Source organism: Adelges cooleyi, unplaced genomic scaffold (genome assembly GCF_023614345.1).
Source record: "Adelges cooleyi isolate 19-005CV unplaced genomic scaffold, UGA_ACOO_1.1 ACOO_flye_CR_arks_rails_tigmint_CR_PRNA_651, whole genome shotgun sequence".
NCBI classification, from domain to species: domain Eukaryota; kingdom Metazoa; phylum Arthropoda; class Insecta; order Hemiptera; family Adelgidae; genus Adelges; species Adelges cooleyi.
The window spans coordinates 3,612,923-3,625,929 of record NW_026096352.1 but is presented as its reverse complement, the minus strand read 5'-3'; the positions used below and the strand labels follow the sequence as shown (position 1 = coordinate 3,625,929).

The 13,007-nt window shown below is 30.1% G+C and overlaps 2 protein-coding genes across 2 annotated transcripts; one reads left to right on the top strand and one right to left on the bottom strand.

The window, feature by feature from the left end:
• Positions 1-2,932: 2,932 nt before the first annotated feature.
• Positions 2,933-7,839, bottom strand: LOC126844735 (MICOS complex subunit Mic60-like). Its single transcript, XM_050583131.1, has 9 exons — positions 7,682-7,839; positions 7,004-7,080; positions 6,853-6,927; positions 6,152-6,262; positions 5,510-5,853; positions 4,414-4,551; positions 4,119-4,238; positions 3,817-4,045; positions 2,933-3,564 (listed from the first exon to the last, which is right to left on the bottom strand). Exons 1-9 carry the CDS (start codon positions 7,837-7,839, stop codon positions 2,933-2,935), a joined length of 1,884 nt encoding a protein of 627 aa, XP_050439088.1.
• A 1,657-nt stretch (positions 7,840-9,496) lies between these two features.
• On the top strand, positions 9,497-12,732 carry LOC126844206 (uncharacterized). The gene is made up of 6 exons (XM_050582181.1): positions 9,497-9,558; positions 10,410-10,493; positions 10,555-10,669; positions 11,224-11,337; positions 11,405-11,543; positions 12,595-12,732. Exons 1-6 carry the CDS (start codon positions 9,515-9,517, stop codon positions 12,711-12,713), a joined length of 615 nt encoding a protein of 204 aa, XP_050438138.1. The 5' UTR covers positions 9,497-9,514; the 3' UTR covers positions 12,714-12,732.
• The last annotated feature ends 275 nt before the right edge of the window (positions 12,733-13,007 follow it).

Below are 13,007 nucleotides of genomic sequence, written 5' to 3'. Positions count from 1 at the left end.
CATTTTTAGGTTTTTGGCTGCATTTTCAACTTGTGTATTTTAGCATTTGTATTTTAAAATACTCATGTTTCTTGCAAATTATAAGTTTATTGAAAAAGTGATTATAAAAAAGTTTAAAATAAAAATGTTTATGAGTTCACTTATATTATTATTATTAACATAGGCAATAACTGTAACTTGTTTTTACATTTATTATGTACTGACAGTAGCTAGTACTGACAGGGGGGCTACGGTATCTGGACACCTCTCTGGGCCATGGATAAAAAAAAATGTATTACACACGACAAATTTGTATTAAATGTATAACAAATTAATACATTTTTTCTTATAATTAGATATTAGGTATTACTGTATTAGCAAAAACCGTTATCGTAGAGACCGACGATGTACTGCAAGAACTAAATTTAAAAAATTACTTCTTGATCTTATTTTTACTTTATTTAGTTTTGTTGTATAAAAACACCCTCCAAAAATGTTGCTCAAAATACCCCACTGTGTACTGACATTCGATATAATGAAACTTCATCATATAAACGCTCAATATAATCGTCATAAATTTTACAAAAAATGTATGTATCATTTTTCAACTCCTAAAGTGTACAGGTTGATTTTAAAATGATAGGTACCAACATTTATTTAGCTATAAAAACAAAGTGGACAATATAAAAATATTTCTGATAACAAATAAATTAACAAATGTAATTTGTATGTTAATCAGGTAAACGTTCTGGAAACTAATGAATGGGCAACGGTATTAGTTGTACGACGTTCTCGGAATAAATTAATTTTTAACGTTATTCGTTATAACGTTTTAGGAATAAATAGAGGAAGAAAGTTATTCCTATAGTTTACGTTCATGAATATAATTTTGAACTGAACAAATAAATAACGGTTAACGGAACCCTAATAAATAATACCTTATATATTTACATACAGCACAATTATTATTTTATTAACTTTTATTATAAAAATTATTTATGATTTAAAAGTTCAAGCCTTAAACACACCAATTATCAATAATTTCTTTTTAAGTTTGACGCTAACTTTCTGATGACAAAATCAAATGACAATTACTTGAAGTATAAAATAATGTTTAACTAAAATGAAAATCTTTGGTTCTTTTTGAAAACAACATTACGTTGATATATATATATATTTTATAGTATAATTTATATTTGGCTTAAAAAAATATTGCTTAAATGTTATACAATCGAAAATAAACACTAAATTACAGTACACAAAATCAGTTGCTTTTAAAATTCAACCCATATTCTATTAAATATAAAATAAACGATTCTAAATAAATGGCTCTTGTGTCGAGAATGATGAGGGTTGGAAGAAACATACAATTCATCAGAAGTTCAATGATCAGATTTGCTAGTGGAAACGGCAATGGCGCCGACGGAGAGGAATGCCCAGGTATGAATGACCTTCCGTGCTTAAAGCGAGACCCAACATTAAACAAGTTGCCGGAAAACAATGACACACAGCAGTGCAAAAAAATTTGTATGCCGTGCTGTCTGCCAGCAAAGGATCCGCCGTCATGTATAAAAAAATTGGGAAGAAAAAAGTGTACGCCTATTCAGGACCCGTATCCCAGTTTTTCACAATGCATGAAATCGCCACCTCCCAGCATCGATTGCGAGTGCCGACCAGTAAAGCCACCACCGTGTGACATCGGCAACTCGAAAGATGACAAAAATTCAAAAACCAAAAGATGTTAATTACGGTTTTTTTAAAAACAAAATTTTTACTTTATTTTATTTTCTATATATTATTTACTATTTCACTCTAAAATATGTTTAGAATGGAGTTCTTCATGGCGCGCCCTTCTGGATTACATATTCTCTGTACTGGCTAGGGGAGTGAATGTAGTAGGATAAACGACACTTTTTTCTAACTCTTTTTACGTTTGTACTAATCAAACAACAAACATAGTTGAACATAACCATACTCTGAAAACGATTTTTATCTATTAATACATTTGAAAGCTTTTAGTTAAAAACAACATTGAGTTAGTTAACAAGTTAACTAATTACGAAATCCAACCGAACATATGATGATCCAATTGTGAAATTTCAATTCTGTAAAATTTCTTTGGGTACTTTACTATGTTATGTGGAAAGCAGATTTGTATTTAAAAATTTCAGTTTCTTGTGATTAAATTAATTAAATTTGCAGTTTTTTATTATAAAACCCAATTTGTTTACATCAAAAATCAAAAACCTGTTTCCTACATACCTAACCTAGTAGATTTAAAAGAACTTGTATATCTTTACAGAATTGAAATTGGACTATCTTAAGTAGTCAACATTTTGTCAAGCTTTTTGGTCTAAAACATCAAAAAACCAACCGCATGCAATTCCCTTAAGAGTTTTTTTATTATATTATTATTTTATTTTTTTACTATAATATATAACCACATATCGTCAGCCTAGTTAGCAATGAGCGTAACTCCAAAATACTAAATTTCACACTAAAAGGAAAAAAACCTATAATTTATTCTATTTATTTCAATAACGATTGCTTACTGTTTGAAAAAAAAAACACTAAAATATAATCATTATTATACCAGCTGACGCACAGTTTTTTTTTCATTCAAATAGTGTAATATACCAAAAATTTATTTTTTTGGAGATACGTCCTTTGCTAAATAGGCAGACGATATGTTGCTAAAGTTTTTTCTTAACTTGTAGAACGTAGTTAAATTTATCATAACAAATTCAAAGTAAAAGTTTAGTAGTGATACAGGTACAGGGGATTTAGTGCAAAGTGGTTGGGAGCAAATTGTTTAAATTAACGCAACACGGGCAGTATTTGTAGGCGGTTGGTGGTGATTTAATATAATTATAAATAGGTATATTGCAATTTAAAATATATTTAATTACAGATCCGACTCGAGGGCGATGCTAATAAAAAATACACGATCATTTTACACTTTAGAATTATTATCCTTGCGATGTTCCACAAACGAAAGGGACGTAACAGAGGCGTAAGTCATGAGAGCGTGCGCCGCGTGCTTGATGGCTAAGTATTTGCGGACTTCATCCACCCACTGCTGGGAAACATTGCGAGATAATCCTCTGATGCGTTCCACATAAGGAACAGCTTTGGACATATCGTTTCTGTCCACCCAGTATTTTGCGTGTTTCAGCAAATTGTATGTACCCGCGTCGACCGGCACGTCTTGTCCGTCCGTTTCGCCATTGAGCACCACAAACTTGCTGATTAGGTAGCTTAGGCCAAGTCGCAGTAGCGACACCTTGTCCTCTGGCACTTGGGCAACGTGAGCTGCCACCGCCGACAACTTATCAAACCGGTCTTTCAGCTCCACCGAAGTACTTACACCCCACTTCATGGCGTCCTCTGGTATCCAGTTTATGATGGCCTCTACTGTCTCATCGCCCTCAGCCGCCTTTTTGATAGCGGATATCTCGTCATCCACGTGTACGACTGAATGGCCGGTTAAAGTAGACGCAGGTTTGTCAATGGCGTTCAACATCGACTGACCTGCCGCCCACAATGGTTGTGACGCAAACATCTTCTTCTGATCTTCCGCTTGAACTATGTAATTAATACAAGATGAGAATACATTTAATTATCTATATCGAGCCTAATACATAGCAGACAATCAGGCGGCAGATACGCCAATTATATCCCTTGAACGCAGAGAAAAAAAGTAACCCAACCCTCTAATTTTGAAAACATGATATGTTCAAATCTTGAAAATATACTTGTAACGGCATAATTACATTATTACTTTTCGTTTTGCCTAATCAAATTTAGTAAAGATGCATTGAATAAACTAAATTTTACCTTTTAATGTTTGCATCACTTGTCGGAACCTATCTTCCATTTTTTTTAGTTCGGTATTCATTTTATGGTTTTCCATAGTTTCTAGAGCAGTAAGTTCTTCGCTTATTTTACTAGAAGCCGTCATTTGTGCATTTTCTACTATTTCGCGTAATTGAACATCGTGCAAAGCTTCTTGAGCTCTTAATTGTTCTTCAACACGAGCATTGCATCCTTCATATATTGCCTTAATCTAAGTCATTTAAAATATTAGATTAGGTTCAAATAACCATAAGTCGTAATTAAATAATTAAATATTTGCTTGCCTTTTGATTGTAATCAGATTGCAGCTTAGCTGACTCTTCTTTATATTTTTCATTTGTCAACCTCTTTATTTTGTCTTTGTTGTCTGATACGACTTTATTAATTCTTTCAGATGCAGAACACTAGAATTATAAGAATATCGTGAAAAAAAAGTAAAAACCTTAAAATTTAATTATAAACAACCTATTTCGATAATTAAAAGTTTAAAATTATTCACCTATCAATGTTTATTATAAAAATTATTAGTTACAAATGTTTGTTTAGTATTTATTGTAACAAATTTATTTCATTACTCACGTTCAATCGCTCAATGTTTTTGCGGATGTTCTGTAACGCTTCAAATGAGTACAGTAAAAAAAGATCGAAATCGGCATTCGTGAGCTTCAAATTATCTTTTGATAGCGTAGCATGCGGGAAAATGCTTTCAAATTCTTCCTGGTAATGAAATATAATCAGTTATATACAATTTTCTTTAAAATTAATTTTCAAAACACTATTTTTCTTCTCCTAAGCATATATTCCAACTATTTGGAGGTAAACCTTTGTCCTAAACCTCCACTTGATACGATCTTCCACATTATCTTTGCATACACCATTAGTCTTCATATCATTCTCAATCGCACCCAACTACCTTCCCCCCCTTTTTAACATTTTTGCTGTTTTCGATTCTTCTATCATTATAATATTCTCAAATAATCTCAGTCTATTTTCTTATAGTTTGTCTGCTATCAAAGCCACGTCATGCTAACTCTAACGTATTTGGTAATTTTCCTTATCCCATCTTCTCTCGTCACTACCTTCATCCACCTAAGCATCCTCATCTTCGCTACACTCATTCTCTGTTCTATCTTTCTATCTACGCGCAATACTTCGGAACCATACAACATAGTAAGGTCTCATCATACTCTTGTAGAACTTTTTGGAATTTTCTCATTCTTTTAAATCAAACACCTGACATTTTTCTCCACTTGATTCAACCTCTTAACCTCTCAACCTCACTCATTACGTCTACGCTTATTGTAATTACTCATCTTGTCCCATACCTCATGTTCTCATCCTCTTAACTCATAATCTTTATATTCTGTTTACTTCTCCTAATCTTTATTCCTTTTCTTTCGAGTTCTATTCTTCACTCTTCAAGCCTATTGTTAACTTCTTCCATCCCGTATTTCTTTAGTAACTTCATCCAAAATAACAGATACAATTAAGGACTCAAAGCGAAACCTTAGTACATACCAACTATAAAAATCTCTAGTCACGATGTTTGTCACCGATGAACTCCGATATATATATATATATATATAAAGAGGTATCTCTACTAGGGTTTTACTCTACACGCATCCCAATTTTCTTAGGAGGCATAACAAACAAGTAATTTACAATAATCACGTACCATTGTTTGGTTCCATCTAGATTGTACTTTATTTCGATAGTTTTCATAAACTGCAAGGTTTTTTAGCTCATCTTCCAACTTTGCTTTGGCCTGACGGATAGTTTCTAATGCGGCCCTAAGTGTTTCCTTAGCGGTGTTACGTTCTTCGGGAGTACATTTTAGGTCTTGGCTGCTAAGAGCTGTTTGTCTCTGACCTAGAGCTTTCATTTTATTCATGATTTGTTCTTGAATTTCAACATATTTTTTATTTTTTTCCTTTTCCAAGTCTTTTAATATACCCCATACATTATTGTCCAGATTAGTAATTGCATTTCTTATGTTCTCGTAGGAGTTATTACTGTACTCTGTAAAATAGGTGCATGTATTAAATTATCTATAACGTAATTTAGATCAACAACAATGTTTAAAAAATTAATTCAAAACTTTCATAATATATTTAAAAAGTAATACATACGTGGAAAAAAGTAAAAAAAAATCTAATTTTTGTATGAAAAAAACTGTTTTTGTAGGTTGCTTTAAATGATCGAGGGTATTAGGTAATACTGTGGTTGCTATATTAACCAAATAAACACTAGGGTATACTACATTAATAGGTATAAAATGACCAACCGTCGCGTAACTAAAACCAAATCATTAAATCACCTTTGATTATGAGAGAAGCCTCTTCATAGTTAGTTTTTATCTGTTCAGCGAATAAGTTTATATCTGCACCAACTTGTTCACATGTTTTTTCGTCGTCATTATTTTTTTCCACTAAAAAGAAAAAAATGACAACTATACGATTTCGGTGTTTGTATGTAATGTTTAGTAAATTTTAAATAATGTATACATACAAGTAGTATATAATTAAATGTTTATGAGCGTGATATGATGACACGTATACGGTCGCTGGTTTTACTCTTAGTCTCTGGCAAGGCTAGGCAAGTTAATTATTTTTTTTATCTTGTTAATGAAATTGTTTTAACGGAGCTAATAGTAAAATGTTAATAAAGGATTGTAGTACATTATTTATGTTACAAGTTAAGTAAATAAAAAAGTATTAACTGAAGTAAATATGTATTTTATTTCTTCAAATCCTTATTTTGGATAACCTTTTGGAGCTAATGGCTATGGAGTTAGGTCGGCAGCCAGCTAATAGGTCTATCTGACTTATGTCGTATGTCTATTGTTAGCAAGTCAATAAAGAATGAAATAAGTTAAGTTAAAAAGTTAACATGCCATTTTTCAGATCACGGTGTTACTCCCAGTTTATACTTTAAGAACTTTTAAGTAGGTACGCCAATTATTCAATCAATAAAAATAATTTTGCGATGTAAACGATTGTAAAAGATTGTACAACACACCTGAAGGCTGGTCTGCTATATTATTCACAACCTTTTCTTCGTTTCCATTACCGTTTTCAGCGCATTTGTCCGCATCTAATAAAATATATAACATCGTTTTTTTTAAATTCATAAACCTGTTACAGTCCTTACATTTTTTTGTTTTTATCACCTGGATGTTCATTACCACATACGGTTGTGTCACATTCATTACGAACCTTATCTTTGCCAAAAGTACGATCTAATATCCTAAAATATAAAAATAGTTTTAGTTAATTTTTTTTTTTATAAAAAAAATCAATAAATGCAATATACATTTCTAAGTAGATATCAAATTCATTTTTTAGAGTATTTTATAATTTTATTAAAGTACAATATATAAGGTTTGCAAATTATTAACAATTTAAAAATTTACAGTATTTTAAAAATTTTAACAAAATATTCTTTGAGCCTTTTTTACTTTTAAAACATTTTCAGTTTAATAAATATTATGAATATAAATGAATTATAAATACTAAATTCAGTTGCGTGAATTTACTTTAAATATTATTATTTTTGACATTTAAAATGTTTTTAAGTACTAAATTTAAATACAAATTGTATGTATGTGATAAATAATTGTTTATAAATATGTTATTATAAACACAACACTGAAAGACAAATCCTAACTAGTATAATATTTATTGTAAAAAATGTTTAACTTGCGTAAATACGTAATGAACTTTTTTACTATAAAAAAATAGTAGGGATTGTTACTTTGAGAATATGACTATCAAAACTCCAATCCTTATTTTTGATCTTAAGATAATAATAATATGGCAATTTTAATACTTCTATGTGTATTGTATACCATTCTTTAGCACAATACATGCTATCCACTATAGAATCCAAATAAGGTTTTTCTTCTTGAAACACGAACTTCACATAATTGTCTATAAAAGGCGCGTAACATTTTAGGGTTTTTCTAAACTTTGGATCGAATTTAGCATAAACTGGCACCAATGTCATTGTAGTTACAGATGCACCCAGAATATAAAGTAAAATATGTGAATCCCTACACAAATGATTTAAATAAATAACAACTCAATATGAAAGACGTGTTAACTCACTTCGCCTTCACTTGTTTTTTGCATTTTTCTGGATATCCTTCATAATGAACGAACCGCCGGTCATATTTTTCGGAATTCAATAGTTTTTTAATACTATTTGGACGGCGAAATGTTGTTCTAGATAACTAAATTTTAGAGTTATTCTCATAACTAGTTCACCTTTTCTTCAAATAGTGAACGAAAATAATAACTTACTTGTGAGCGTATAATATTCATTTTCAATAACCCAAACCAGTTATTTTTTCCACCTAATTTTTAATATTTTATTTGTGCAGCAAAAAATTTAGCAGTAAAATTAAAGAATAACAGCATGTATAGTTAATGTAGGTAGGGTATGTTGTAGCCAGAAATATAAAAATGATTGTCCATTATTCAAACAAATTATAATATCTTATAATACTTTCTTATATTAATTTAATTGCTAACAAATTAAAAATTAGAGTTGAGTATAAAACAAGACAATTGCTTATCAACATACATAAATGTCGGGACCTACATCAGCTAGGTATGCAATGAAGATTAAACAAATATCGTGACAATGTACCTATTTAAATGTGTGATCAGTTAATAATATTTTAACTAAAAACGATCAAGTGAGGATAGCAGTTTTCTAAGTATCTACCCCGTCCATTGTTTTTATATTCACGTTGGTTTGTAGAAAACATAAATGTAATTGTTTATTAAAACCAAACCTTATTATAATTTAATATGTCTTAAAGGTCAATGAATGGACGGGAGAAAGTTGTACACTACACAATATCATGTTATAATATTTTTTATCTCATTGACGATATAAACTATACTTATACTACTTAGAAGTCACTAAAAATGCAAAGTTAGGTTATTAACAGTTATCGACTTAAGACAAACTTTATGGAATGATTTAATAAATTTAGAACTATTTCTTTTATTTTTTTATACATGTATAAATATATATGTATGTGTAGGTTTAGATCAGTTTCAAAACTAAGTAGGTATTATAATAACATCCTTGAATGAATCGTACAAGTATTATTAAATATCAAATGTTTAGCGTATAACACGTAAATAGTACATAAGAAAAAATCAACAATTTTTTATGTTTAAACTATTATTAATATCCTGGAAACGGTTTATATGAGTACATAAAATGAATTAAAATCACAGTTTTAAGCATCGATGATTACAGTTCATTACTAATTATACACTTAATTGTTCGTGCAATTATTTATAGTAAGTTATGGTTGAAGATTTTGCGGAAAAAATTATTTCATTAACCGAAGACGATTATAGAGACAAAATTCATCGAGTAAGGAGCCCACAAACAATAGAAAATTATTTAAGCCACTTGATAAATGTAAATTTGCTGTGTAATTAGATTAAGTTCAATCTATTGTTCAACGTTTGCAAAGGAAGGGTGGATGTACTTTTGGCAAAGAAAAAATTTTGGTCTAGTTTAGCAAAGCCTAGAACGACAAATGGAAACACGTCACACGTATGTCATTGCTAGAAATTCAACTTTCACAAAAACTAAGTGAACGGTTTTTATTTAGGTTACAAATCATGAAAAATGTACATTTGCTTCACAATCGACAATGGTGCAGAGAACAAAGGGTTCAACAACACGCAAATCGTTCGGGTTAGTTGATAATTATGTTTTACTTTTAGGCTCAGATCATTTACAATCAGAGAAGGGCATTTTTTATTCGAATAATGAATAGTAACTAATTTAATCGAATAATCTCTTTATTCGATACTATTGCAAATAGTAAGTAATCTATTTAAGATATAAATTATTTTCGAATAAAAAAAACGATTTTGCGGTCATTCGAATGCAAATATTATTCGACGGTATTCAAATAAAAAAACTATTTAACTAGTTATTTAGATAAAAATTATGAACTCTGTTTGAAATGTACAGAATTTGGGAAGCTGACTTCATAACAAGCAGGTGCGGGTGAGGGTTGTATAATGTAGTAGGATACAAGTACAGAATAGATTGAAGCTGAAGGGTTACTTCCAATGTTATCAAAAACGTACAGCTATTTTGTCATTTGTCATAATAAATTATATCTATACACAACTAACAATAATAATGATGTATTGATATAACATTATACTGATTTACAAATGAGAAGTTGACCGCTGTGTTTTTGTGTGTTAAGTATTATTAAGGTCTATTTCCACATATCCGTGACGGGTCCGGACCATCCGGAACCGATCCGTAAGTTAACGGAAGCTCTTATACTATTTATTAAATACTTTATAGAGAGAATGCGTAAACCCGTCCGGGAACTACGAGAGAGAATTGTCTAGATTCTAGAACAATATCTTTTCGACCCGGACCCGGCACGGATATATGGAAATAGTCCTATAAGCGGATATGACAGGCAACATTACTCTATTTGCTACTGTTTGTCATTGCAATAAATTATTGAAGATATTATATGTGGCAACGATGAATACTGATTTCATTTTATTTTTATACAGAAACAATAACTCGGCGCGGCAATATTTAATCAACCACGATAGATTAAGAGAACTGTCACAACCGAAGTTTAGTTATCAATACACGTAAATATAATAGTATATGTATTTGTTTTTGATCACAAAAACAATCGAGTACTGTTTTCAGAGAACGTGTTTATGCAAGGAAAAGGTTTAGCGGACCTAAACAGTTTGAAAGTCATTTGGATAGATTAAACGAGTTGGCTGCCCCTCGTAAGACGTCAGTGACTTCTTGTAGTACTGTAAGTGTCCAAATAGGAAATTAAACTTAATTCGTTTTTTTGGTCTTTTAATGGTCTTTAATTATGAACCCATCTTACTTAGTACAAAGGATAGATACGATATTGAATAAAACAAAAAGTTTTGGTTTTTATAATTTATAACGGCAATTGTACGCATATTGACCGTTAGATTTAAAATAAAATATGTATTTTTATTGTGATAGAAAAGGAATTGTGACATCGTATATTAATTTGATAGAGGATATGTATGAAATACGAGTGTCAAAAGTATCTGTGGAGTAATAGAAGATTTTAGGGTTAGCGTAGGTATGCACTAGGGTTCTACTTTGAGCTTAAAAAAACCAATACGAACATATTGCGGAATGTTCTACCTAGCTAGTGTATGTGAATATTAAAATGAGAGATACGTAATTCTAACTTATTTAGAGCTTGTAAAGTAGATCTGAGAGCATCTATACAAGTACGGAGCTACATATCTTGAAGAGAAAAGACCGTTCAAATAGTTCTTAGTAAGTTCATACTACTTATTACTTAATCATTATTACAATTTACAGTGTTGTTATTACAAAGTGCCTTTGAGTAAACTTTCATCCAGAATAGAAAGACTGTCGGTACCAATTAAACGCGATGAATCAGTTAATGTGAAACCAGATGAAGAATCTTACTCGGTACATCACGAGGAAACTATTTGACCGTAATGACAGTATACCACATCATATAGTTATTATTTTATAGGTAAAACGGTCGTCCCTCAAGTTTGTGCCAACTGAAAGAATAAAGAGATTAGCCACTCCTCGGTCGTTGCATCCAAGCACTATCGAAGACCTCGAATACGATCCATACGCTAAACTAAAATCAGCTCTAAAATACACGCGTAAGGCGTTGGCTGTTATTCGTATTTTCAATTTAAACTTCTGTAGAAATAGTGGACACAAGTACAAGAAATTGTATTCTAGTCTAACTTATACATTATTTATTTTTATGAAATACGGGGTGATTCGCTTAACACCCTATGCTATAATTTACTCTTAAATAGTTTCAATTTTGTAGTGTTTCTTTTTGAAAACATTTTTGTTCATGTTTTTTAGTATTTTCTAGAGCTTTATCAACTTTTGAAACATAAATGGTAACGTATATATTTTATTAGCTTTTTAGATTAATAACAATTTGCTAAAAATGTTGACTGGCCAATAACCAGTTTTGAATAAATAGTTTTAAAATTATTACATTTTAAAATTTAGGACGGGAGGAAGGGTAGAGAGGAAGGATAGAGTTATCTTTATCTGCGTACATTTCTCAGCTGCACTCCACCTCCCTTCCTAAATTTTAAAATTAAATAACTGAAAATAATTATTCAAAACTGGCTATTGACCAAATTGATCAAGTATTCTTAATTTAAAAGCTAATTACATTTATACGTTTCCATTTAAGTTTTATAAGTTGATAAAGCTCAAGCAAATACTAAAAGATACAAATTTGAATAGTGTCTAATTCTACTATAACATAAATAAAAATGTTTCCAAAATGAAACGCTACAAAATTAAAAATATTTTAAGAGTAAACTAGTGTAGAGTAAAATAATCTTCAGTAAATACTTGAAAGTAAATATAATTTACTAAAACGATACTACGTTTATAGTTGTACATTTATTACATCTTACATAACGCATTTGAGTACGATACCTATATTATTATAGTATTCAATGATATATAACTATATCCCAGAAACTTATAGCAAATAAGAAAAGAAATAATTTGACCATAACATTTTATGAATTGTATTTGAAAACGTTGTTTAAATAAAAAATTTAACGTAATACTTTTACAGTTAATATCATCAATTATAAAACAATACGCTATTAATTAATGGTCAGTATTCTTTGTTTTATTAGTAGTTTTCATTGTTTTCTCTTTTATTTTTTCTAGCGTCCAGCAGAATTTTGGAGTTAGCCAAGCCAAGTACTTGCAGAAGTGAAAACGAAATTTTACCTTCAAAAAATAGAAAACCGTCAAGAATATCTAAAACCAAAAAATCTATTCCATGATTATTTCATTTAATATGAATTTTAAAAGCAAGTATTGTCATTTATATTCGATTTTTTTTCATAATTCAATTTTATTAGAAAATATAATAATGATTAAAAATAAACACAGCGAGGTTTGAGGAACTGAAAGTGATCAAATAATTTAATGTGATGCTGTAAAACGTAAAATTGTTCAATATTAATAAAATACCTTAAATAGGCTAAATATGTAGTATAATCAAAGCTAGTTTTTAATAAATTTTTTTTTTTGCAATTCAAATAAAATGTTAATCTCTCTTGAGTGAAATAGCGTTA

Bases quoted from the DNA above. Each gene is read 5' to 3' on its own strand.
- LOC126844735 (XM_050583131.1), bottom strand. From the start codon at position 7,839: ATGACATTGGTGCCAGTTTATGCTAAATTCGATCCAAAGTTTAGAAAA. The intron at 6,263-6,852 runs GTGTGTTGTACA...TTTTCTTTTTAG, and splicing joins TATAGCAGACCAGCCTTCAG to TGGAAAAAAATAATGACGAC. The intron at 5,854-6,151 runs GTGATTTAATGA...CCTATTTTACAG, and splicing joins GGCTTCTCTCATAATCAAAG to AGTACAGTAATAACTCCTAC.
- LOC126844206 (XM_050582181.1), top strand. From the start codon at position 9,515: ATGGTGCAGAGAACAAAGGGTTCAACAACACGCAAATCGTTCGG. The intron at 10,494-10,554 runs GTAAATATAATA...TACTGTTTTCAG, and splicing joins AAGTTTAGTTATCAATACAC to AGAACGTGTTTATGCAAGGA. The intron at 11,338-11,404 runs GTACATCACGAG...ATTATTTTATAG, and splicing joins CAGATGAAGAATCTTACTCG to GTAAAACGGTCGTCCCTCAA.